Source organism: Anser anser (assembly GCF_964211835.1).
Source record: "Anser anser genome assembly, contig: HAP1_SCAFFOLD_684, whole genome shotgun sequence".
Classification (NCBI taxonomy): Eukaryota; Metazoa; Chordata; class Aves; order Anseriformes; family Anatidae; genus Anser; species Anser anser.
Window position 1 is genome coordinate 1 of NW_028153837.1, and position 21,676 is coordinate 21,676.

Below are 21,676 nucleotides of genomic sequence, written 5' to 3' on the forward strand. Positions count from 1 at the left end.
ACCGGTCCTCCCTCCCCCCCCCGCGCCCTGCAGCATCCAGAACTACACCCCCAAGGTGGGGGAGGCGGCCACGCTGGGCGCCATCCGGCGGGCCTTCGCGGTGTGGGCGGGCGCCGCGCCGCTGCGCTTCCGCGAGGTGCCCTACGGCGAGGTGCGGCGGGGCCGGGCGCCGCCGGCCGACATCGTCATCTTCTTCGCCGAGGGCTTCCACGGCGACAGCACGCCCTTCGACGGTGAGGGCGGCTTCCTGGCCCACGCCTACTTCCCCGGCCCCCACATCGGCGGCGACACGCACTTCGACGGCGCCGAGCCCTGGACCGCCCGCAACGATGACCTGAGCGGTGAGTAGGGGCTTGGGGGGGGGGGGGCTGGGGGACCCCCGTTGGCCACCTCGGGGCTTCGTTGGCCACCTCGGGGCTTCGTTGGTTGACTCGGAGCTCTTTGGGCCCACCTTCAGCTCTTTGGGCCCACTTTCAGCTCTTTTGGCCCTTTCGTAGCTTCGTTGATTCTCCCCCGTTGGCCACCGTTGACTTTTGTTGACTTCTGTTGGCCCACTTTGAGCTCTTTTGGCCCAACTTGGAGCTCTTTGGGCCCACTTTGAGCTCTTTTGGCCCACTTTGAGCTCTTTTGGCCCAACTCGGAGCTCTTTGGGCCCACTTTGAGCTCTTTTGGCCCACTTTGAGCTCTTTTGGTCCAACTCGGAGCTCTTTGGGCCCACTTTGAGCTCTTTCGGCCCCTTTGAGCTCTTTTGGCCCTTTCTGAGCTTCATTAATTCCACCCCCCGTTGGCCACCGTTGACTTCTGTTGACCCCCGCTGGCCACCATTGCCCCCTGTTGGCCACCTCGGGGCTTCATTGGCCACCCTGGGGCTTTGTTGGCCAACTTGGAGCTCTTTTGGCCCCCTTCGGACTCTTTCGGCCCCACTTCGAGCCCCATTGACCCCCTTTAAGTCCCCCCATTGGCCACCGTTGACTTCTGTTGACCCCCGTTGGCCCCCACAGACCCCCCCAATGACCCCCATTGGCCCCTAAGGACCCCCCCCTATTGGTCCCCGTGGGCCCCCATTGGCCCTCACTGACCCTCATTGGCCACCTTTGACCCTCATTGGCCACCGTTGACTCCCATTGACCCCCATTGGCCCCCATTGGGTTCTTTTGGCCCCCATTGACCCCCGTTGACCCCCATTGACCCCCACTGACCCCCGATGACCCCCATTGACCCCCACTGACTCCTGATGACCCCCATTGACCCCCAATGACCCCCGATGACCCCCGTTGACCCCCGATGACCCCCATTGACTCCCACTGACCCCCACTGACCCCTGCTGACCCCCGTTGACCCCCATTGGCCCATGCTGACCCCCGCCGACCCCTCCCCCCCCCAGGGAACGACCTGTTCCTGGTGGCCGTGCACGAGCTGGGCCACGCGCTGGGCCTGGAGCACTCCAGCGACCCGTCGGCCATCATGGCGCCCTTCTACCAATGGATGGACACCGAGGCCTTCGTCCTGCCCGACGACGACCGACGCGGCATCCAGCAGCTCTACGGTTGGTCGCCACCCCCCTCCCCCCCCCCAAAAAAAAAAAACCCCGCCCCCGGCGCTGACCCTCCCCCCCCCCCCCAAATTGTGACCTTCCCAGGGACCGTGATGGGCCCGAGCCTCCCGCCCGCCGGCCCCGGGACCACCGCCCGCCCCCACGACCCCGCGCGGCCCCCGGGCCCCCCGTACGGCCCCCGGATCTGCGACGGGGACTTCGACACCATCGCCATGCTGCGGGGGGAGATGTTCGTCTTCAAGGTGGGGGCAGGGCGCGGGGAGCGTTCCCTCCCCCCCCCCCCTTTGACGTCCCCACGGTGGGGGTGTCCCCACGGCGGTGACGTCACGGGGTGGGGTGGGGGTTTGTCGGCCAATAGGAGCGGTGGTTCTGGCGCGTGCGGGACCGGCGGGTGATGGACGGGTACCCGCTGCCCATCGGGCAGTTCTGGGTGGGGCTGCCCGCGGGGATCAACACGGCCTACGAGAGGAAGGACGGGAAGTTTGTCTTCTTCAAAGGTGGGGGAGGGGCTGGGGGGGTGGGGGGGGGTGTGGGGTGGAGGAGGTGGGGGGGGGGGTGGCTATGGGGCGGAGGCCACGGGGGTGAGGAGGATGGGGGGTGGAGGACGTGGGGACGGAGGATGCGGGGTGAGGAGGATGCTGGGTGGAGGATTTGGGGTGGAGGTTGTAGGGTAGAGGCCATGGGGTGGAGGCCACGGGGGTGAGGAGGATGTGGGGGGTGAGGATGGAGGACACGGGGGTGGAAGGTGTGGGGATGGAGGACGCGGGGACGGAGGACGGGGGGGTGAGGAGGACGCGGGTTGAGGAGGACGCGGGGTGAAGGATTCGGGGTGGAGGATAAGGGGGTGTGGAGGACGTGGGGATGGGGGTTGTAGGGTGGAGGCCATGGGGGTGAGGAGGACGTGGGGTGGAGGCCGTGGGGGTGAGGATATGGGGTGGAGGTTGTGGGGTGGGGGTTGTGGGGTGGAGGCCATGGGGATGGAGGCCCTGGGGCGAAGGCCGTGGGATGGAGGCCGTGGGGTGGAAGATTTGGGGTGGAGGCCGTGAAGACGGAGTTTTGGGGACGGAGGCCGTGGGGAGGGGCCTTGGGGGGGGGGGCGTGTCCATGGCCGACCCCGCCCCCGCCCCGCCTGCAGGGGACAAGCACTGGGTGTTCGACGAGGCCGTGCTGGAGCCGGGCTACCCGCGGCCGCTGCGGGACCTGGGCCGGGGGCTGCCCCACGACCGCATCGACGCCGCCCTGCTCTGGCTGCCCAGCGGCAAGACCTACTTCTTCCGGGGCAACAAGTGCGTCTTCCGGAACCTTCTGCGGCCTTCTGGGGCCTTCCGCGGCCTTCTGGGACCTTTTGGGGCCTTCTGGGGCCTTCCAGGGCCTTTGGGATCCTTCCGGGACCTTTTGGGGCCTTCGGGGGTCTTCTGGAACTTCTGGAACACTCTGGGACCTTTCGGGGTCTTCTGGAACCTTCTGGGACCTTTGGGATCCTTCTGGGCCTCCTGGGACTTCTGGAACCTTCTGGGGCCTTCTGGGGTCTTCTGGGGCCTTTTGGAGCCTTCCAGGGCCTTTGGGATCCTTCCGGGACCTTTTGGGGCCTTCTGGGGTCTTCTGGAACTTCTGGAACAGTCTGGGAGCTTTCGGGGTCTTCTGGGACTTTTGGGATCCTTCTGGGGCCTTCTGGGACTTTCTGGGGCCTTCTGGGACTTTCTGGGGCCTTCCGGGACCTTCGCAACCTTCTGGGGCCTTCTGGAACCTTCTGGGGCCTTTGGGAACCTCCTGGGGCCTTTCCGGATCTTCTGGGAACCTTCTGGGGCCTCTACTTGGGACCTTCTAGAACCTTCTGGGGCCTTTTGGGACCTTTCGGGACATTCTGGAACCTTCTGGGCTCCTCTGGACTCTTCTGGGGTCTTTTCCTGGAACCTTCTGGGGCCTCTTCTTGGGACCTTTTGGGGCCTTCTGGAACCTTCTTCGCGGGCCGTCCCATAACGGCGTCCCTGGCCCCGTAATGCCCCCCGACCCCATAACGACGTCCCTGACCCCATAATGAGGCCCCCGACCCCATAACAACACCCCTGACCCCATAACGATGCCCCTGACGCCATAACGAGGTCCCCGACCCCATAACGATGCCCCCGACCCCATAACGACACCCCCGACCCCATAACGAGGTCCCTGACCCTGTAATGACGCCCCCGACCCCGTAATGAGGTCCCTGACTCCATAACGATGCCCCTGACCCCGTAACGAGGCCCCTGACCCCATAACGACACCCCCGACCCCGTAACGAGGTCCCTGACCCTGTAATGACGCCCCCGACCCCGTAATGAGGTCCCCGACTCCATAACGACGCCCCTGACCCCGTAACGAGGCCCCCGACCCCATAACGAGGTTCCCGACCCCGTAACGAGGCCCCCGACCCCATAACAACACCCCTGACCCCATAACGATGCCCCTGACCCCATAACGATGCCCCTGACCCCATAACAACACCTCCGACCCCATAACAACGCCCCTGACCCTGTAACGATGCCCCCAACCCCATAACGAGGTCCCTGACCCCGTAACATCCCCTGACCCCATAACGATGCCCCCGACCCCATAACGAGGTCCCCGACCCCATAACAATGCCCCCGACCCCATAACGATGCCCCCGACCCCATAACGATGCCCCCGACCCCGTAACGATGCCCCTGACCCCATAACGATGCCCCCGACCCCATAACGATGCCCCCGACCCCGTAACGATGCCCCTGACCCCGTAAGGACGTCGGTGACCCCCCCCGCCCCCCCCCCAGGTACTACCGCTTCAGCGAGGAGCGCGGCGCCGTGGACCCCGAGTACCCGAAGGGCATCGAGGTCTGGGGGGGGGTCCCCGAGTCCCCCCGCGGCGCCTTCATGGGGCCCGACGACGGTGAGGGGGGGGGGGGAGGGGCGCATATCGCAATATCCCCGTGTCCCGATATCCCCGTGTCCCTGTAGCCCCATACCCCGATATCCCCATATCCCGGTATCCCAATATCCCCATGTCGCGACATCCCCATGTCCCAATATCCCCATACCCCGATATCCCCATATCCCGATATCCCAATATCCCCATGTCGCGACATCCCCATGTCCCGGTATCCCCATACCCCGATATCCCCATATCCCGATATCCCAATATCCCCATGTCGCGACATCCCCATGTCCCAATATCCCCATACCCCGACATCCCCATATCCCCGTATCCCCATATCCCCATATCCTGACATCCCCATATCCCGACATCCCCCATATCCCGATATCTCCGTCCCCATGCCCCGCTATCGCAAGGTCCCCCCCCATATCGCGATATCCTGCCACATCCCAGTGCCCCCCCCAGCCCGATACCATCCCATATCGCGATGTCGCCCCCTATCCCGATACCTCCCCCGACCCCGATACCTCCCCGTATCCCAATACCCGCCCGTATCGCGATACCCCCCCCCCCACCCCGATACCCCCACCCACATCGCAATACCCCTGCCCATATTTCAGTATCCCAATACCCCCTCCCATATCGCGATACCCTCACCCATATCGCGATATACCGGCTCCTATCGCGCTACCCGGGCCCATATCGCGCTACCCAGGCCCATATCGCGATATACCGGCTCCTATCGCGATACCCGGGCCCATATCACGCTACCCGGGCCCATATTGCGCTACCCAGGCCCATATCGCGCTACCCGGGCCCATATCGCGCTACCCGGGCCCATATCGCGATATACCGGCTCCTATCGCGCTGCCCGGGCCCATATCGCGATATACCGGCTCCTATCGCGCTGCCCAGGCCCATATCGTGCTACCCGGGCCCATATTGAGCTACCCAGGCCCATATCGCGCTACCCGGGCCTATATCGCGCTACCCGGGCCCATACCGCGATATACCGGCTCCTATCACGATACCCGGGCCCATATCACGCTACCCCGGGCCCATATCGCGCTACCTGGGCCCATACCGCGATACCCCCCTCCCACCCATATCGTGATACCCTCACCCGTATCGCAATATACTGGCTCCTATCGCGCTACCCGGGCCCGTATCGCGCTACCCGGGCCCGTATCGCGCTACCCGGGCCCGTATCGCGCTACCCGGGCCCCTATCGCGACACCGCGGCTCATATCGCGATATATACCCCCCAGCCTTCACCTACTTCTACAAGGGCGGCCGCTATTGGCAGTTCGACAACCAGCAGCTCCGCGTCACCCCGGCTACCCCAAGTCGGCGCTGCGCGATTGGCTGGGCTGCCGGCGCCGAGCCCCGCCCGGGCCCCGGCCCCGGCCCCGCCCCCTCGGGCCCGCCCCCCCCCGGCCCGCCGGGGGGCGGGGACACCGAGGTCATCGTCATCGAGGTGGGGGCGGGGCCCGGCGCCGTCGCCGCCCCCCTGGCGCTGCTGGGGGGCGCGGGGGCCCTGGCGGCCCTGGCCCTGCTCTGCCGCCGCCGCGGGGCCCCGAAGCGGCTCCTGCGCTGCCAGCGCTCGCTGCTGCCCCGCGTCTAGGCCACGCCCACGCCGCCCAGGCCACGCCCACGCCGCCCAGGCCACGCCCACACGGCTCAGGCCACGCCCACCCCGCCCAGGCCACGCCCTCGCAAGCCACGCCCACGCGCCCCCAGGCCCCGCCCAGGTCAGGAGGCCCCGCCCCTTCCCGGCCACAAGCCCCGCCCACTGCCCCCACCCCCTCCGTTACTCCCCTCCCGGTCAATGGGGGCTGGAAGGCCACCACTTTATCAGGCCACGCCCACCATCACTCAGGCCACGCCCACATTCCCATATATGGCCCTGCACCTATATGGCCCCGCCCCCTGCCCCCCCCATTCCGCCCCCCCTCCCATACATGTGGAGGCAACGGGGGCTGGGAGGCCACGCCCCCCTCCTGGGGGCCACGCCCACTTTACCAGGCCACGCCCACACCCCGAAGACCACGCCCCCTTCACCAGGCCACGCCCCCTCCCGGAGGCCCCGCCCACCACGAGGCCACGCCCCCAGCCTCCTGTCCCCGCCCCCTTTCTCCTGCCCGCTGTGGGCGGGGCTTCCCGTGGCCACGCCCCCCTCATGGTGCTCTGGGCGGGGCCTCTCCTTGGCCCCGCCCCCTCCTCCCGAGGCCCCGCCCCCTGACCTGGCTGGGCGAGGTCAGCGGCTTGGCCACGCCCCCTCCCCCCTGACCCCGCCCCCGCCGCGGGACCGGGGGGGCGGGGCCTGCCGGAGGGGGCGGGGCCGTCCGTAGAGCGGAGGCCTCCGATTGGCTGCCGGCAGGGAGGGGGGGGCGTGGCCAACTATCGGGGCGCGGCGCATGGCAGGGGGCGGGGCTCTGAGGGAGGGGCGGGGCTATGCAAACGAGGGGGGCGGGGCCCGGTGTATATAAGGGGGGGGAGGGGCCGCGCGTTTTTCTTGTTTTTTTTTACCGTTTTGGGGAAATTTTTTTTGGGGGGGGGGGTGGGGGTGGGGAGCCCGGGGGGGACCCAACCCCCCCCCCCCAAATCCTGCGGGGCGGGAGCGGGGGGGGGGGAGGGGCGACCGGGCCCCGCCCCCGGGGTGGGGGTGGGGAGGGGTAATTAATTAATTAATTAATTAATAAAGAACTGACGGACGATAATGGGTGTGGTGCGGGGACGGGGACTGGGAGGGGCTGGGAGGGACTGGGAGAGACTGGGAGGGGGCTGGGAGGGACTGGGAGGGGGCTTGGGTGGGCTGGGAGGGGGCTGGGAGGGACTGTGAGGGGACTGGGAGAGACTGGGAGAGGACTGGGAGGGGACTGGGAGAGACTGGGAAGGGGCTGGGAGGGACTGGGAGGGGCTGGGAGGGGCTGGGAGGCTTCTGGGGGGGTACTGGGGGAGACTGGGAGGGACTGGAGAGGACTGGGAGAGACTGGGAGGGGACTGGGAGAGACTGGGAGAGGACTGGGAGGGGGCTGGGAGGGGCTGGGAGGGGACTGGGAGAGACTGGGGGGTACTGGGAGGGGGCTGAGGGGCTTCTGGGGGGGTACTGGGGGAGACTGGGAGGGACTGGGAGGGGGCTGGGAGGGACTGGGAGGGGGTTGGGGGCTTCTGGGGGGGTACTGGGGGAGACCTGGAGGGACTGGGGGAAACTGGGATAAACTGGGAGGGACTGGAGGGGACTGTGATAAACTGGGACAAACTGGGAAGGGCTGGGAGGGACTGGAGGGCACTGGGAGGGAGCTCCGAGCCTGTCCCCCACACGATGACGTCATCAATGACATCACCAATGACATCACCGCAAGTTCAGTTCTCAAGGCCCAGCTTTATTCTGCTCCAGGACGCTCCGAACCGGTCCAAACTGGTCCAAACCGGTGGTTACTGCTCCTTGCTGGTCCGTACTGGTCCGTACTGGGGCCCCTTGGGGCGCAGGGCGGGGCTGGGCGTGGCCTCGAGGCCCCGCCCCCTGCCATGGGCCCCGTCCAGGGATTGGCTCAGGGCGAGGGCGCGGCGCTGCGGGAGGGGGCGGGGCCGAGTCAGCCTGGGCGTGGCCGCCAGGTGGGCGTGGCCTCGGGGAGGAGGGGCGGGGCCAATGGGGGGGGTCACGTGACCACTCACCGCCAGGGCCTCGTCCTCGCGGCGCCGCCGCTGCTGCCCCCGCCAGAGGGGGGCGGGGCGTCCGTCTGGGGGCGGGGCCGTGAAAGAGAGGGGGGGCGGGGTCAGACCGAGCAGGCCACGCCCCCTCCGTGCTGGCCACGCCCCCCCACGTGCCGGCCACGCCCCCTCCGTGCTGGCCACGCCCCCTTTCCGCTAAGCCCCGCCTACCTGCGAAGGACCAATCCGGGAGGTCGCGCAGCAGGCCGTAGCCGGAGGCGCTGGGGGCGAGGCCACGCCTACGGGGACGAAGCCACGCCCACTTTAGCCCCGCCCACTCCTTATTTGGAGCCCGCCCCCCCCTCTTCCCCCTCCCACCGCCATATAAGGAGTGCTTACGTCACGCGCCATTGGCCAATCCGGACGGGGGGGGGCGGGGGCGGGGCGCAGGGCCCGGGCCTGGAGCTCGGCTGGGGGGGGGCGGGGCGAGGAAAAGGGGGCGTGGCCACGCGCAGACCACGCCCCCAATCGAAGCCACGCCCCCCCCATCTCCCCCCCTCCCTCCCCCCCGGCTTCCCTTCAAGCCCCGCCCACCTCAAGCCCCGCCCACCACCCACAAGCCCCGCCCACCGCCCCGTAGCCCCGCCCACAACCCCCCCCCTCCCCCCGGTCCCTCTCCCCCTCCCGCACCCGACCCCCAGGCCCCGCCCACACCCCCAGGCCCCGCCCACAGCCCCTGGCCACGCCCACAACCCCCCCAGGCCCCGCCCCCTAGCAACGCCCCTGGCAACCGCGGCCCCCCGTACCGAGCCGCAGCGCCCTGCGCGCCGCCATGGCCGCCGCCGGAAGTGGCTCGCGGCGCAGCCCCGCCCACTTCCGCCCCACGTGGCCGCGGCTGCACGCGGGCGCCGCCATGTTGTACGGCACCGCCGCCGCCATCTTGTGGCGGCCGCCATTTTGCGGCGACGGCGGCCGCGGGGGGCCAAAAAGGCGCTTGGAAACCTCCCCCCAACCCTCCTAAACCCCCCACAAACCACTCAAAATGGCCCAAAACGCCGCAAATGAGAGGCACGAGGCGGAAATTCGGGTAAAGGAGTGGTTTATTGGCCCCCCCCCCCTCAGCCCAGCGTCTCCTTCCACGGCCTCTTCGTGGGCGCCGGGGGCGTGGGGGCGGCGGGGGTGGCGAGCGGGTTGTGGCTGAAGGTCTGCCGCAGGGGGCCTGTTGGGGGGGGGCATGTGACGTCACGAGGGGGCGGGGCTTGCTGGAAGCCCCTCCCCCTCGCCCCTCAGGCCCCGCCCCCCGCTCACCCTTGGCCGCCAGGTCGAGGTGGTGCCGCAGCCGCCACTCGCGCTCCTCGCCCCGCTGGGCCGCCTGCGCCTCCCGCCAGTCTGAAAGGGAGGTGGGAGGGGAGAACGACGCGAGACCCCCCCCAAGCCCCTCCCCCACCCCCCTCACCCCCCTTTTTCCCCCTTTTCCCCCCCAATTTCCCCCTCTCCCCCCCTCGAACTCACTCTGCCGCAGCTTCGCCAGGACCCCCTCGGCGGAGGGAGCGGAGCCGGGCCCGGCGGGGGGTGGGGGCGGCGGGGGGGCGGGGACGCGGAGGCGGGCGCGGACGGCGGGGACGCGCAGGAGGCCGGTCTGCAGCAGGCTGAAGCAGTTGGAGGTCAGCCAGTAGAGGAACACCGCCTGCCACGGGGACACGGCCACTCAGCGCGGGGACATGCCCACCGCTGGTGCCGGCAGGTAAATCTGCCCGGCAACAGGTGACGCGTGCCGGGGCCACGCCTACTGTTGCCTAGCAACGGCTTGGGGGTGAGACGCTGCTGGGGAAATCTGCCCGGCAACAGGTGACGTGTGCAAGGGCCACGCCCGCTGTTGCCTGGCGACGGCTTGCAGGTGGGGACGCTACAAGGTAAATCTGCCTAGCAACAGATGACGCGTTCAGGAGCGGGGCCTACTGTTGCCTAGCAACGGCTTATACCGGCAGGGAATTCTGCGTGGCAACAGGTGATGCGTGCCGGAGCCACGCCTACTGTTGCCTAGCAACAGCTGGCAGGGAGGGGCACTGAAAGAGAACTCTGCTCGGCAACAGGTGACGTGTAGTGCGGCCACGCCCCCCCGTTGCCTAGCAACAGCTTACAAGCAGGGCACAGAAATCTGCCCGGCAACAGGTGATCCATCGCTACGGCCACGCCCCCAGTTTCCTAGCAACAGCTTAGCGGGAAACGCCATTGGCTGAATCTGCGCCACACCCCCTTTTGGGGAGACCCCGCCCCTTTCAGCAAGCCCCTCCCCCTTCCAGGAGGCCCCGCCCCCTTTCACTAAGCCCCTCCCCCTCCTACTAAGCCCATCCCCTCCCCCGGCCCCCGCCCGGCTAAGCCCCGCCCCCCGCCCGGCTAAGCCCCGCCCCCCGGCCCCGCCCGGCTAAGCCCCGCCCCCCGCCGCCAAGCCCCGCCCCTTCCGGCCCCGCCCTCACCGTGGGGAAGTGCAGCACGAAGGGCAGGACGAGCAGCGGCATCACGCGCAGCGCCTGGCGCATCGCCCCCGCCCCCGGGCTGGACACGCCCGTCTCCGCCCCCAGCTGGGAGGGGCAGGGGGGCGGGGCTAGCGACGGGGAGGGGGCGGGGCCAGCGACGGGAGGCCACGCCCACTCCCCCCTCCCCCCCCCCCCAAAAGACCCCGCCCGCCTTTGGGTAAGCCCGGTGTGTTTACGCAGACCCTACCCAAACGTTGTCCCTTAACCCCTCCCCCCCCAATTAAGCCCCTCCCCCTTTAGGCCACGCCCCCTGTGTTCACACCCACCTGGGCCACGCCCCTTTAAGCCACGCCCACCTCGAGGCAGTGATGGGCAGGACATCCGGCCCGTCGGGGGCCCCGAGTCCCTCCCACCCCCTTCAGGCCCCTCCCACCCGAATTTTAGCCCCTCCCCCTTTAGGCCACGCCCCCACCGAGGCTCCTCCCACTTAAGCCCCGCCCCCTTTTAGGCCCCGCCCACCCCAAGCACGACCCGCACAGACGAGGAGCGGGACACACAACGCGTCGAGGACCCCCACCCCCCTTTAAGCCCCGCCCACCACCTTTAAGCCCCTCCCACCCACCATTAGGCCCCTCCCCCTTTAGCCACGCCCACTTTAGGCCCCGCCCACCTCGAGCACGCCCCACGTAGGCGAGCAGGGGCGGGACGTGCGGCGGGCCGGGGGCCACGAATCCCCTCCCGCCCCCCTTCCCGCCCTTTTAGGCCCCTCCCCCTTTAGCCCCGCCCCCTTTAGGCCCCGCCCACCTCGAGGACGAGCCAGGTGGAGGCGGTGACGAGGAGGGGCAGGGCGTACAGCGGGTCGGGGGCCGCCAGGTCCGGGAACCAGCCCAGCCCCCCCCGCTGCAGCCCCGGCACCGGCGCCGCCGCCATCTTCTGCAGCGCCAGGAAGAAGGAGACGAAGAGCGGGGTCTGCGCGAAGCCCCCCCGGGGGGGGGGGCGTCAGCGAGGGGTCGCGACCTTTGACCCCGCGCCCCCACCCCCCCACCCCGTGACCCCCCCGCCCCCGGTACCTGCACGAGGGGCACGAGGAAGCCGCGCAGCGGGTGCACGTCGTGGCGCCGCTGGTAGGCCGCCAGCTCCGCGTAGGCGCGGGTCACTGGGGGGGGGGGGGGAGGGGGCGGGGCTAGCGTGGGACACGCCCCCCTCGGTGGGAGGCCACGCCCCCTCGGGTGGGGACACGCCCCCTTAAAGCCCCCCCGTAGCACCACTGCCCCTGCACAAAGCCCCGCCCACATTGAGGCCCCGCCCCCGGCACAAAGCCCCGCCCACGTTGAGGCCCCGCCCCCTCGAGGCCCCGCCCACAACCCGAAGCCCCGCCCACATTGAGGCCCCACCCCCAACCCGAAGCCCCGCCCCCAACCTGAAGCCCCGCCCCTTCCCCTGATGGGCAGCTGGGTCCTGCCCTGCCCAGAGGCCCCGCCCCCTCTATTAGCCCCACCCCCTCTATTAGCCCCGCCCCTTTCCTAAGCCCCGCCCCTTTCCTAAGCCCCGCCCCCTCCCCGACTCCCATCCCCGCTCCCTCCCCCTTTAGCCCCTCCCCGCCCCCTTAGCCCCGCCCCCGGCCACACCCCATTAAGCCCCGCCCCCATTAGGCCCCGCCCCCTCTTTTAGCCCCTCCCACCTCCCTTAGGAGCCCCTCCCAATACCCCCCCTCCCTTCCCCTCCCTCCCCCCACAGCCCCTCCCCACCCCCCTTAGCCCCTCCCCGCCCCCCTTAGCCCCGCCCCCCGGCCACACCCCGTTAGGCCCCGCCCCCTTTGGGCCCCGCCCTCACCCCGCAGGCGGTCGCTGCCCCGCCGGGCCTCGGCCAGGCGCTGGTGCAGGCGCTGCAGCTGGGGCAGGTGGGCGCCGAGCCGGGCGGCCTCGCGCTGGCCCCGCAGCACCAGGGGCAGCAGCGCCACGCGGGCGCCCACCGTGCCTGGGGGGGGGGGGGCGGGGGGGGGCGTTGTAGGGTCCCGAGGGTCCCGCGGGGTCCTCGCGGCCCCGTAGGTCCTGCCCGAGCCCCCGGGTCTGGCCCTGACCCTATAAATTCCTCCCCACCCCCCTTTTCCCACCCCCAACCCCTTTTTTCCACCCCCAACGCCCCCCAAACCCCCTCCCGAGCCCCATAACCCCCCTCCCCGGCCCCATAACCCCCCCCAGGCCCATAACCCCCCCCCAGCCCATAAATCCCCCCTAAAGCCCCCCTTTCCCCCCCCCAAATCCTCCCTTTTCCCCCCCAATCCCCCTTTTTCCCCACCGAATCGCCCCCCGAGCCCCTCCCCGACCCCCCAGACCCCCTCCCCGACCCTATAAGACCCCTCCCCACCCCATAAATCTCCTCCAAACCCCCTTTTTGCCCCCCCAACCCCCCCTTTTCCCCCAAACCCCCCCTTTTCCCCCCAAATCCCCCTTCTGCCCCCCCAAATCCCCCCAAACCCCCTCCCTGACCCCCCAACCCCCCTTTTACACCCCCAAACCCCCCATTTTCCCCCCCAAATCCCCCCCAAACCCCCTCCCCGACCCCATAAGACCCCTCCCCACCCCATAAATCCCCCCCAAATCCCCCCCAACCCCTTTTTTTCCCCCCAAATCCCCCTTTTTCCCCAAAAAATCCCCCCCAAACCCCCTCCCCGACCCCACAACCCCCCTCCCTGGCTCCATAAACCCCCTCCCCACCCCATAAATCCTCCCCAAATCCCCCCTTTCCCCCCAAACCCCCCTTTTTCCCCCCAAATCCCCCTTTCCCCCCCCAGACCCCCTCCCCGACCCCACAACCCCCCTCCCCACCCCATAAATCCCCCCAACCCCCCCATTTCCCCCCCCAAATCCCCCTTTCCCCCCCCAAATCCCCCAAACCCCCTCCGAGACCCCCGAAACCCCCCTCCCTACCCCCCGAATCCCCCCCAGCCCCCCTCCCCGACCCCCCAGCGCCCCCCCCGCCCCCGTCGCCCCGCTCACCGAGGACGATGGCGGCCCACCAGGGCAGCCCCGCGTGGAGGTGCAGCCCCTGCAGCGCGCTCTGCACCAGCCCCACGGGGGTCCAGGCCCCCAGCCCCAGCTCCTCCAGCAGCACCTCGGGGGGCTCCGGCCCCACGGCGGGGTCGCCCGGCCCCACAACGGGCTCCTGCCCCGCAGCGGGGTCAGGCTTCCCCGAAACAGGGGCGTTTTGCCCCATTATGGGCTCATTTTGCCCCAAAACGGGCCCATTTTGCGCCATTATAGGCTCACTTTGCCCCATTATGGGGCTGTTTTGTTCCAAATGAGCATTATTTTGTCCCAAAACGGGGTTATTCTGTCCTAAAATGGGGCTATTTTGTCCTAAAATTGGGTTATTTTGTCCCAAAATGGGAGGTTCTGACCCCGTAGTGGGGGATCCCAGCCCCACAGCGGCTGTGGGGGCCGTGCTGGCTGCCTGCAAGGGAAGGGGGAGGTAAAAGGGTGGCCCCCCAGCCCCATAAGTGGCCCCCCAGCCCCATAAGTGGCCCCCCAGCCCCATAGATACCCCATAGCTGCCCCCCAGCCCCGCAGCCATCCCATAACTGCCCCATGACGCCCCATATTGCCCCGTAACTGCCCCATAGTGCCATATAGCACCCCACAAGCGCCCCATAACCACCCTATAGACACCCCACAGCCCCATATCGCCCCATAACCACCCCACACCACCCCAAAACTGCCCCATAACACCCCAAAGCTGCCCTGTAGCACCCCATAACACCCATAGCGCTCTATAACACCCCATAAGCGCCCCATATGTGCCCTATAACCACCCCATAACCCCCCCAGCCCCATAACCCCCCCATAGCACCCCACAGCACCCCATATCACCCCGTAACACCCAAGAACGACCCCGTAACTGCCCCATAGCACCCCAAAACCGCCCCACAACACCTCATAGGAGCCCTATAACCACCCCCCAGCCCCCCCCCGCCCCACAACCACCCCATGAATGCCCCACAGGTGCCCTATACCCTCCCCACAGCTGCCCCCCGGCCCCAAAACCGCCCCGTATCACCCCAAAACCGCCCCGTAACACCCCCTAAGTGCCCCACGGCCACCCCATGCCCCCCCCCCCTTACCCGGGCCCCGGCCGTGCCCAGGCCGCGGGGGGGCCGCACCCCCCCGGGGGGCTCCGTGCCCACAGCGGCCCCCGCAGGGACTGGAAACGGAAAGGGAGACCTGACGTCAGAGCCCCCGTGACGTCACGCCCCCCTCCAGTGACGTCACGCCCCCCTCCCGTGACGTCACGCCCCCTCCCCACCTGCTCCCGCAGGGCCCGCAGCAGCGGCCGGAGCCGCAGGGCCGCCGCCATCTTGGCCGTCCGAGGGGAGACCGGAAGGGGCGGGGCTTCCTTATATACGCCGCCCCCGCGCATGCGCGCCGTCCCCCGCGGAGGGGGGGGTGAAGCCCCCGCCGCCATCTTGGAGGCGGGCGGCCCGTCAGGGGGCGGGGCCGTGACGTCACGCGGGCGGGAAGCGGCCCCGCCGCCATCTTGAGGCGCCGCCGGCGGGCGCTGAGGTAACGGGGGGGGGGGAGGAGGGGGCGCGGGGGGGGGGGGCGGCCCCAAAACCTCCCCAAAGCCCCCCTGGGAGCCCCGAAATGGGGCTGGGGGACCCCAAAATCCTTTGGGGAGCCCCCGAACCCCCCCCGGGACCCCCAAAATGCAGCTGGGACCCCAAAGTGTCCCTTAGGCCCCCCCAGACTCCTCCTGGGACCCCCCAGTTCCTTCTGGGCCCTCCAAAATGGGGCTGGGACCCCCCCCAAATCCCCTTAGAACCCCCAAACCCCCCCGATCCCCCCCCAAATCCTTCCTGGGACCCCCAAAAACGGGTCAGGACCCCCCCAAACCCCTCCTGACCCCCCAACCCCATCCTGGGACCCCCCAGATCCCCTCTGGGACCCCCAAAGTGGAGCTGGGACCCCCCAAATCCCCTCTGGGACCCCCAAAGTGGAGCTGGGACCCCCCAAATCCCCTCTGATCCCCCCCCAAATCCCCCCCGGGACCCCCAAAGTGGAGCTGGGACCCCCCAAATCCCCTCTGATCCCCCCCAAATCCCCCCCGGGACCCCCAAAGTGGAGCTGGGACCCCCCAAATCCCCTCTGATCCCCCCCAAATCCCCTCTGGGACCCCCAAAGTGGAGCTGGGACCCCCCAAATCCCCCCCGGGACCCCCGAAGTGGAGCTGGGACCCCCCAAATCCCCTCTGATCCCCCCCAAATCCCCCCCGGGACCCCCAAAGTGGAGCTGGGACCCCCCAAATCCCCTCTGGGACCCCCAAAGTGGAGCTGGGACCCCCCAAATCCCCTCTGATCCCCCCAAATCCCCCCCGGGACCCCCAAGTGGAGCTGGGACCCCCCAAATCCCCTCTGATCCCCCCCAAATCCCCTCTGGGACCCCCCAAATCCCCTCTGATCCCCCCCAAATCCCCCCTGGGACCCCCCAAATCCCCTCTGATCCCCCCCAAATCCCCCCTGGGACCCCCCAAATCCCCTCTGATCCCCCCCCAAATCCCCCCGGGACCCCCAAAGTGGAGCTGGGACCCCCCAAATCCCCTCTGATCCCCCCCAAATCCCCCCCGGGACCCCCAAAGTGGAGCTGGGACCCCCCAAATCCCCTCTGATCCCCCCCAAATCCCCCCCGGGACCCCCAAAGTGGAGCTGGGACCCCCCAAATCCCCTCTGATCCCCCCCACATCCCCCCTGGGACCCCCCAGAATGGCTCAGGACCCCCCCACCCCCCCCATTCCCCCCTAACCCCCCCCAATCCCTTTTTCCCCCCAGGCCATGGCTCAGCCGCCCGCAGACCCCCCCGGGACCCCCAGGACCCCCCCTGGGACCCCCGGGATCCCCCCCGGGACCCCCCCGGGACCCCCCGGGGTCCTTGGGCGCCCTGCGGGGGGCCCTGGAGGCCGCCCTGCTGCGGGCCCCGGGGGACCCCGGCCCCCCCCCGGAGCTGGGCCCGCTCCTGGCCCTCCCCCTGCCCCCCCCCGCCAAGCTGCGCCTGGTGCCCGGCGAGCGCCTGCTGCGGGACAACATGGCGCCGGTGGGCGGGGCTTCGGGGGGCGGGGCTACAAGGGGGCGGGGCTACAAGGGGGCGGGGCTACAAGGGGGCGGGGCTACAAGGGGGCGGGGCTACAAGGGGGCGGGGCTACAAGGGGGCGGGGCTAAGGGGTGGGAGGGGTGAACGGTGGGAGGGGCTAGGGAGGGAGGGGGCGGGGCTAAAGGGGGTGGGCGGGGCTAAGGGAGGGGAGGGGTTAAGGGGTGGGCGGGGCCAGGGGCGTGGGATTGTGGGGGGGTTTGCGGGGTTGGGGGGTGGGCTTGTTGGGATTGGGGCCTGGGTTAGCGGGATTACGGGGCGGGCGAGTGGGATTAGGGCTGGGCTTGTTGGGTTTGGGGCTGGGCTTGGGGGGTTTGGGGGGGGATTTGTGGGATTACGGTTCGGATTGGTGGGATTATGATCTGAATGTGTGGGATTATGCAGGGTTAGGTTTAGATTTGAAAGATTAGGGCTGTAGTCTGGGATTTGGGGCTGGATTTACAGGATTTGGGGCTGGATTTACAGGATTTGGGGGTGGATTTGTGGGTTATGGTCCGGATTGGTGGGATTATGATCTGAATACGTGGGATTATGCAGGATTAGGTTCAGATTTGAAGGATTAGGACTGTAATCTGGGACTTGGGGCTGGATTGACAGGATTTGGGGGTGGATTTGTGGGATTATGGTCCGGATTGGTGGGATTGTGATCTGAATGTGTGGGATTATGCAGGGTTAGGTTTAGATTTGAAGGATTAGGACTGTAACCTGGGATTTGGGGCTGGATTTACAGGATTTGGGGCTGGATTTACAGGATTTGCGGGTGGATTTGTGGGGTTACGGTCCGGATCAGTGGGATTATGATCTGAATTTGTGGGATTATGCAGGGTTAGGTTTAGATTTGAAGGATTAGGGCTGTAATCTGGGATTTGGGGCTGGATTGACAGGATTTGGGGGTGGATTTGTGGGATTACGGTCCGGATTGGTGGGATTATGATCTGAATGTGTGGGATTATGCAGGGTTAGGTTTAGATTTGAAGGATTAGGGCTGTAGTCTGGGATTTGGGGCTGGATTGACAGGATTTGGGGGTGGATTTGTGGGGTTTTGGTCCGGATTGGTGGGATTATGATCTGAATACGTGGGATTATGCAGGGTTAGGTTTAGATTTGAAGGATTAGGGCTGTAATCTGGGATTTGGGGCTGGATTTACAGGATTTGGGGGTGCATTTGTGGGATTGTGGTCCGGATTGGTGGGATTATGATCTGAATGTGTGGGATTATGCAGGGTTAGGTTTAGATTTGAAGGATTAGGATTGTAGTCTGGGATTTGGGGCTGGATTTACAGGATTTGGGGCTGGATTTACAGGATTTGCGGGTGGATTTGTGGGGTTATGGTCTGGATTGGTGGGATTATGATCTGAATGTGTGGGATTATGCAGGGTTAGGTTGAGATTTGAAGGATTAGGACTGTAATCTGGGACTTGGGGCTGGATTTACAGGATTTGGGGCGAATTTGTGGGATTACGGTGCGGATTGGTGGGATTATGATCTGAATGTGTGGGATTATGCAGGATTAGGGATCAGATTTGCAGGATTAGGACCATAATCTGGTATTCGCGGCTGGATTTACAGGATTTGGGGCTGGATTTATTGGTTTTGGGGGCGGATTTCTGGGCTTTGGGGGCCGGGTTCGTGGGATTACCGCCCCGACGTGCGGGATTACGCCGGGGTCGGTGGGATTAGCGCCCGCTGACGGCTCCGCCCGCAGGGCGGGGGCGGGGCGGGGGCGCTGAGCGCGGCGCTGGCCATCCTGGAGAAGTACGGCCGCAACCTGCTGCAGCCCCGGCCCCCCCCCTTCTGGCGCTGCGTGCGCGCCACCAACCCCGTCTTCCGCAGCACCGTCGGTGCCCTCAAGGTCAGCACCAGTACAAACCAGTACAAACCAGTACGGCCCAGTTCCCTCCCCGTGCGCCCCCGGGCCTTGCTGGTGCCTCCCTGTTATGCCCCGGTGCTCCTAAGTTGTTTTCCAGTACGCCTTAATGGTTCTTAATCCCATCCCAGTACATCCCAGTATGGCCCAGTGCCCTTCCAGTCCCTCCCCAGTACATCCCAGTGCCCCGAAGTCCCCTCCCAGTACACCCCAGTATACCCCGGAGCTCTCCCAGTCCTTCCCCAGTACACCCTGTCGCTTCTAAACGCCTTCCCAGTACATCCCAGTATGTCCCAGTACGGCCCGGTGCCCTTCCAGTCCCTCCCCAGTACATCCCAGTGCCCTGAAGTCCCCTCCCACTGCACCCCAGTATGCCCCAGGGATCTCCCAGTCCCTTCCCAGCACACCCAAGTGCTTCTAAGCGCCTTCCCAGTGCACCCCAGTATGCCCCAGTATGGCCCGGTGCCCTTCCAGTCCCTCCCCAGTACATCCCAGTGCCCCGAAGTCCCCTCCCAGTGCACCCCAGTATACCCCGGCGCTCTCCCAGTCCTTCCCCAGTACACCCCGGTGCTTCTAAACGCCTTCCCAGTACATCCCAGTATGCCCCAGCACGGCCCTTCCCGTTCCCCACAGGCTCCTCCCACTCCCCCCAGCCCCTCCCACCCCCCATACCCCCCTCCCCTCCCCCCTCCCGCCCCCCTCAGCCCCCTCCCCCTCCCCCCAGCCCCCCCCCGCCCCCAGGCCCCGCCCCCTCCCCCCAGGCCCCGCCCCCCGCCCCAGGCCCCGCCCCCCGGCGCTGACGCCGCCCCCTCCCCGGGGCAGGGGGGCCGGGCGGTGCTGCGGCTGCTGGGGTACCGCCAGGAGGGGCCGCAGGGGCTCAGCTTCCCCCCGGGGGCGCCGGCCCCGCACCCCCCCACCGTGGCCGCCGTCACCGCCGACGTGGCGCTGCTGCGGGCCGAGCTGGGGCTGCTGCTGGCCGTGAGTGGGCGGGGCCGGAAGTGGGCGGGGCTTAAGGGGGCGGGGCCGGAAGGGGCGGGGCTAAAGGGGGTGGGGCTAAAAGGGGCGGGGCTTAAGGGTGGGAGGGGCTACAGGGGTGGGAGGGGCGGGGCTGCTGTATGGGAGGGGGCGGGACCTGAGGGGGTGGGCGGGGCTTAGGGGAGTGGGAGGGGCTTAGGGGAGTGGGAGGGGCTTAGGGGAGTGGGAGGGGCTTAGGGAGTGGGCGGGGCTTGAGGGGTGGGCGGGGCTTAGGGAGTGGGAGGGGCTTAGGGGAGTGGGAGGGGCTTAGGGAGTGGGGGGGCTTGAGGGGTGGGCGGGGCTTGAGGGGTGGGCGGGGCTTAGGGAGTGGGAGGGGCTTAGGGGTGGGAGGGGCTTAGGGGTGGGCGGGGCTTAGGGGGTGGGCGGGGCTTAGGGGTGGGCGGGGCTTAGGGGTGGGCGGGGCTTAGGGAGTGGGAGGGGCTTAGGGGTGGGAGGGGTCTGTGGGACAAGTCGGTAATGGGGAGGGACTGGGGGAGACTGGGAGGGACTGGGAGGGACTGGGAGGGGATCGGGAGGTACTGGGGCGGTACTGGAGGGGTAGTGGGAGGGGACTGCGGGGTACTGGGAGGGACTGGGAGGGGATCGGGAGGTACTGGGGCGTTACTGGAGGGGGGTAGTGGGAGGGGATTGGGGGGTACTGGGAGGGACTGGGAGGGGATCGGGAGGTACGGGGGCGGTACCGGAGGGGTAGTGGGAGGGGACTGGGGGGTACTGGGAGGGACTGGGAGGGGATCGGGAGGTACTGGGGCGGTACCGGAGGGGTAGTGGGAGGGGACTGGGGGGTACTGGGAGGGACTGGGAGGGGATCGGGAGGTACTGGGGCGGTACCGGAGGGGTAGTGGGAGGGGACTGGGGGGTACTGGGAGGGACTGGGAGGGGATCGGGAGGTACTGGGGCGGTACCGGAGGGGTAGTGGGAGGGGACTGGGGGGTACTGGGAGGGACTGGGAGGGGATCGGGAGGTACTGGGGCGGTACCGGAGGGGTAGTGGGAGGGGACTGCGGGGTACTGGGAGGGACTGGGAGGGGATCGGGAGGTACTGGGGCGGTACCGGAGGGGTAGTGGGAGGGGACTGGGGGGCACTGGGAGGGACTGGGAGGGGATCGGGAGGTACTGGGGCGGTACCGGAGGGGTAGTGGGAGGGGACTGGGGGGTACTGGGAGGGACTGGGAGGGGATCGGGAGGTACTGGGGCGGTACCGGAGGGGTAGTGGGACGGGGATGGGGGGGGACTGGGAGGGACTGGGAGGGGATCGGGAGGTACTGGGGCGGTACTGGAGGGGTAGTGGGACGGGATTGGGGGGTACTGGGAGGGACTGGGAGGTAGCTGGTGGATGCTGGGGGGGGAGTGGGGCAGACTAGGGGGTGCTGGGGGTTACTGGTTTATACTGGTTTGTACTGGGGGGCGCTGATGGGATCCCCCCCCCCGCCTCCAGAACAAGCACCCGAACCCCCAGTTCTTCACCGCCATCCTGCGGGGGGGGCAGGTGAGGCACTGGGAGGGACTGGGGGGCACTGGGAGGGACTGGGAGGCGGCTGGGAGGGGACTGGGAGGGACTGGGAGGGGGCTGGGGGGGACTGGGGGGCACTAGGAGGGACTGGGAGGGGACTGGGAGGCACTGGGAGGGGACTGGGAGGGACTGGGGGGCACTGGGAGGGGCTGGGAGGGGGCTGGGAGGGGGCTGGGAGGGACTGGGAGGGACTGGGAGGGGCTGGGAGGGACTGGGAGGGGACTGGGAGGGGGCTGGGGGGGACTGGGAGGGACTGGGAGGGACTGGGAGGGAACTGGGAGGGACTGGGGGGCACTGGGAGGGGACTGGGGGGGCACTGGGAGGGGACTGGGAGGGGACTGGGAGGGGACTGGGAGGGACTGGGAGCACCCAGGGTTTGATTGGTTTTTACTGGTCTGTACTGGTTTACGTTGTTTTTTGTTGGTTTGTACTGGTCTTTATGGGTCTGTACTGGTCTGTACTGGTCTGTACTGGTTCATGTCGGCACGTACTGGTTTATACTGGTACTTACTGGTGTTCGTCCCCTAGGACCCCGAGGAGCCGCTGGACGC

The 21,676-nt window shown here is 68.1% G+C and overlaps 4 protein-coding genes across 5 annotated transcripts; 2 read left to right on the plus strand and 2 right to left on the minus strand.

Moving 5' to 3' along the window:
* The first annotated feature begins 38 nt into the window (after positions 1-38).
* On the plus strand, positions 39-6,209 carry LOC310891366 (matrix metalloproteinase-14-like). Its single transcript, XM_083853624.1, has 7 exons — positions 39-341; positions 1,385-1,546; positions 1,640-1,797; positions 1,914-2,052; positions 2,691-2,841; positions 4,345-4,460; positions 5,714-6,209. The coding sequence occupies exons 2-7, from the start codon at positions 1,465-1,467 to the stop codon at positions 6,067-6,069; spliced, it is 1,002 nt and encodes a 333-aa protein (XP_083709750.1). The 5' UTR covers positions 39-341; positions 1,385-1,464; the 3' UTR covers positions 6,070-6,209.
* A 1,601-nt stretch (positions 6,210-7,810) lies between these two features.
* On the minus strand, positions 7,811-9,070 carry MRPL52 (mitochondrial ribosomal protein L52). Its single transcript, XM_083853623.1, has 5 exons — positions 8,906-9,070; positions 8,499-8,569; positions 8,331-8,398; positions 8,124-8,188; positions 7,811-8,018 (listed from the first exon to the last, which is right to left on the minus strand). Exons 1-5 carry the CDS (start codon positions 9,053-9,055, stop codon positions 7,884-7,886), a joined length of 489 nt encoding a protein of 162 aa, XP_083709749.1. The 5' UTR covers positions 9,056-9,070; the 3' UTR covers positions 7,811-7,883.
* Positions 9,071-9,181: 111 nt separating this feature from the next.
* Positions 9,182-15,087, minus strand: OXA1L (OXA1L mitochondrial inner membrane insertase). Of its 2 annotated transcripts, none has more exons than XM_083853622.1 (10): positions 14,879-15,087; positions 14,697-14,776; positions 13,576-14,029; positions 12,410-12,553; positions 11,647-11,732; positions 11,381-11,509; positions 10,577-10,681; positions 9,612-9,786; positions 9,408-9,488; positions 9,182-9,318 (listed from the first exon to the last, which is right to left on the minus strand). In XM_083853622.1, exons 3-10 carry the CDS (start codon positions 13,853-13,855, stop codon positions 9,218-9,220), a joined length of 1,101 nt encoding a protein of 366 aa, XP_083709748.1. In that variant the 5' UTR covers positions 13,856-14,029; positions 14,697-14,776; positions 14,879-15,087; the 3' UTR covers positions 9,182-9,217. The 2 variants fall into 2 exon arrangements, with proteins under 2 accessions (XP_083709748.1, XP_083709747.1); XM_083853621.1 differs by having other exon boundaries at positions 11,381-11,545; positions 14,879-15,081.
* Positions 14,991-21,671, plus strand: LOC310891367 (E3 ubiquitin-protein ligase RNF31-like; the record flags this gene model as incomplete). The annotated part of the gene is made up of 6 exons (XM_083853625.1): positions 14,991-15,055; positions 16,398-16,659; positions 18,420-18,566; positions 19,404-19,559; positions 21,051-21,101; positions 21,654-21,671. Coding segments are annotated over 6 exons (699 nt in total), but the record flags the coding sequence as incomplete, so codon positions are not given.
* Positions 21,672-21,676: the final 5 nt, after the last annotated feature.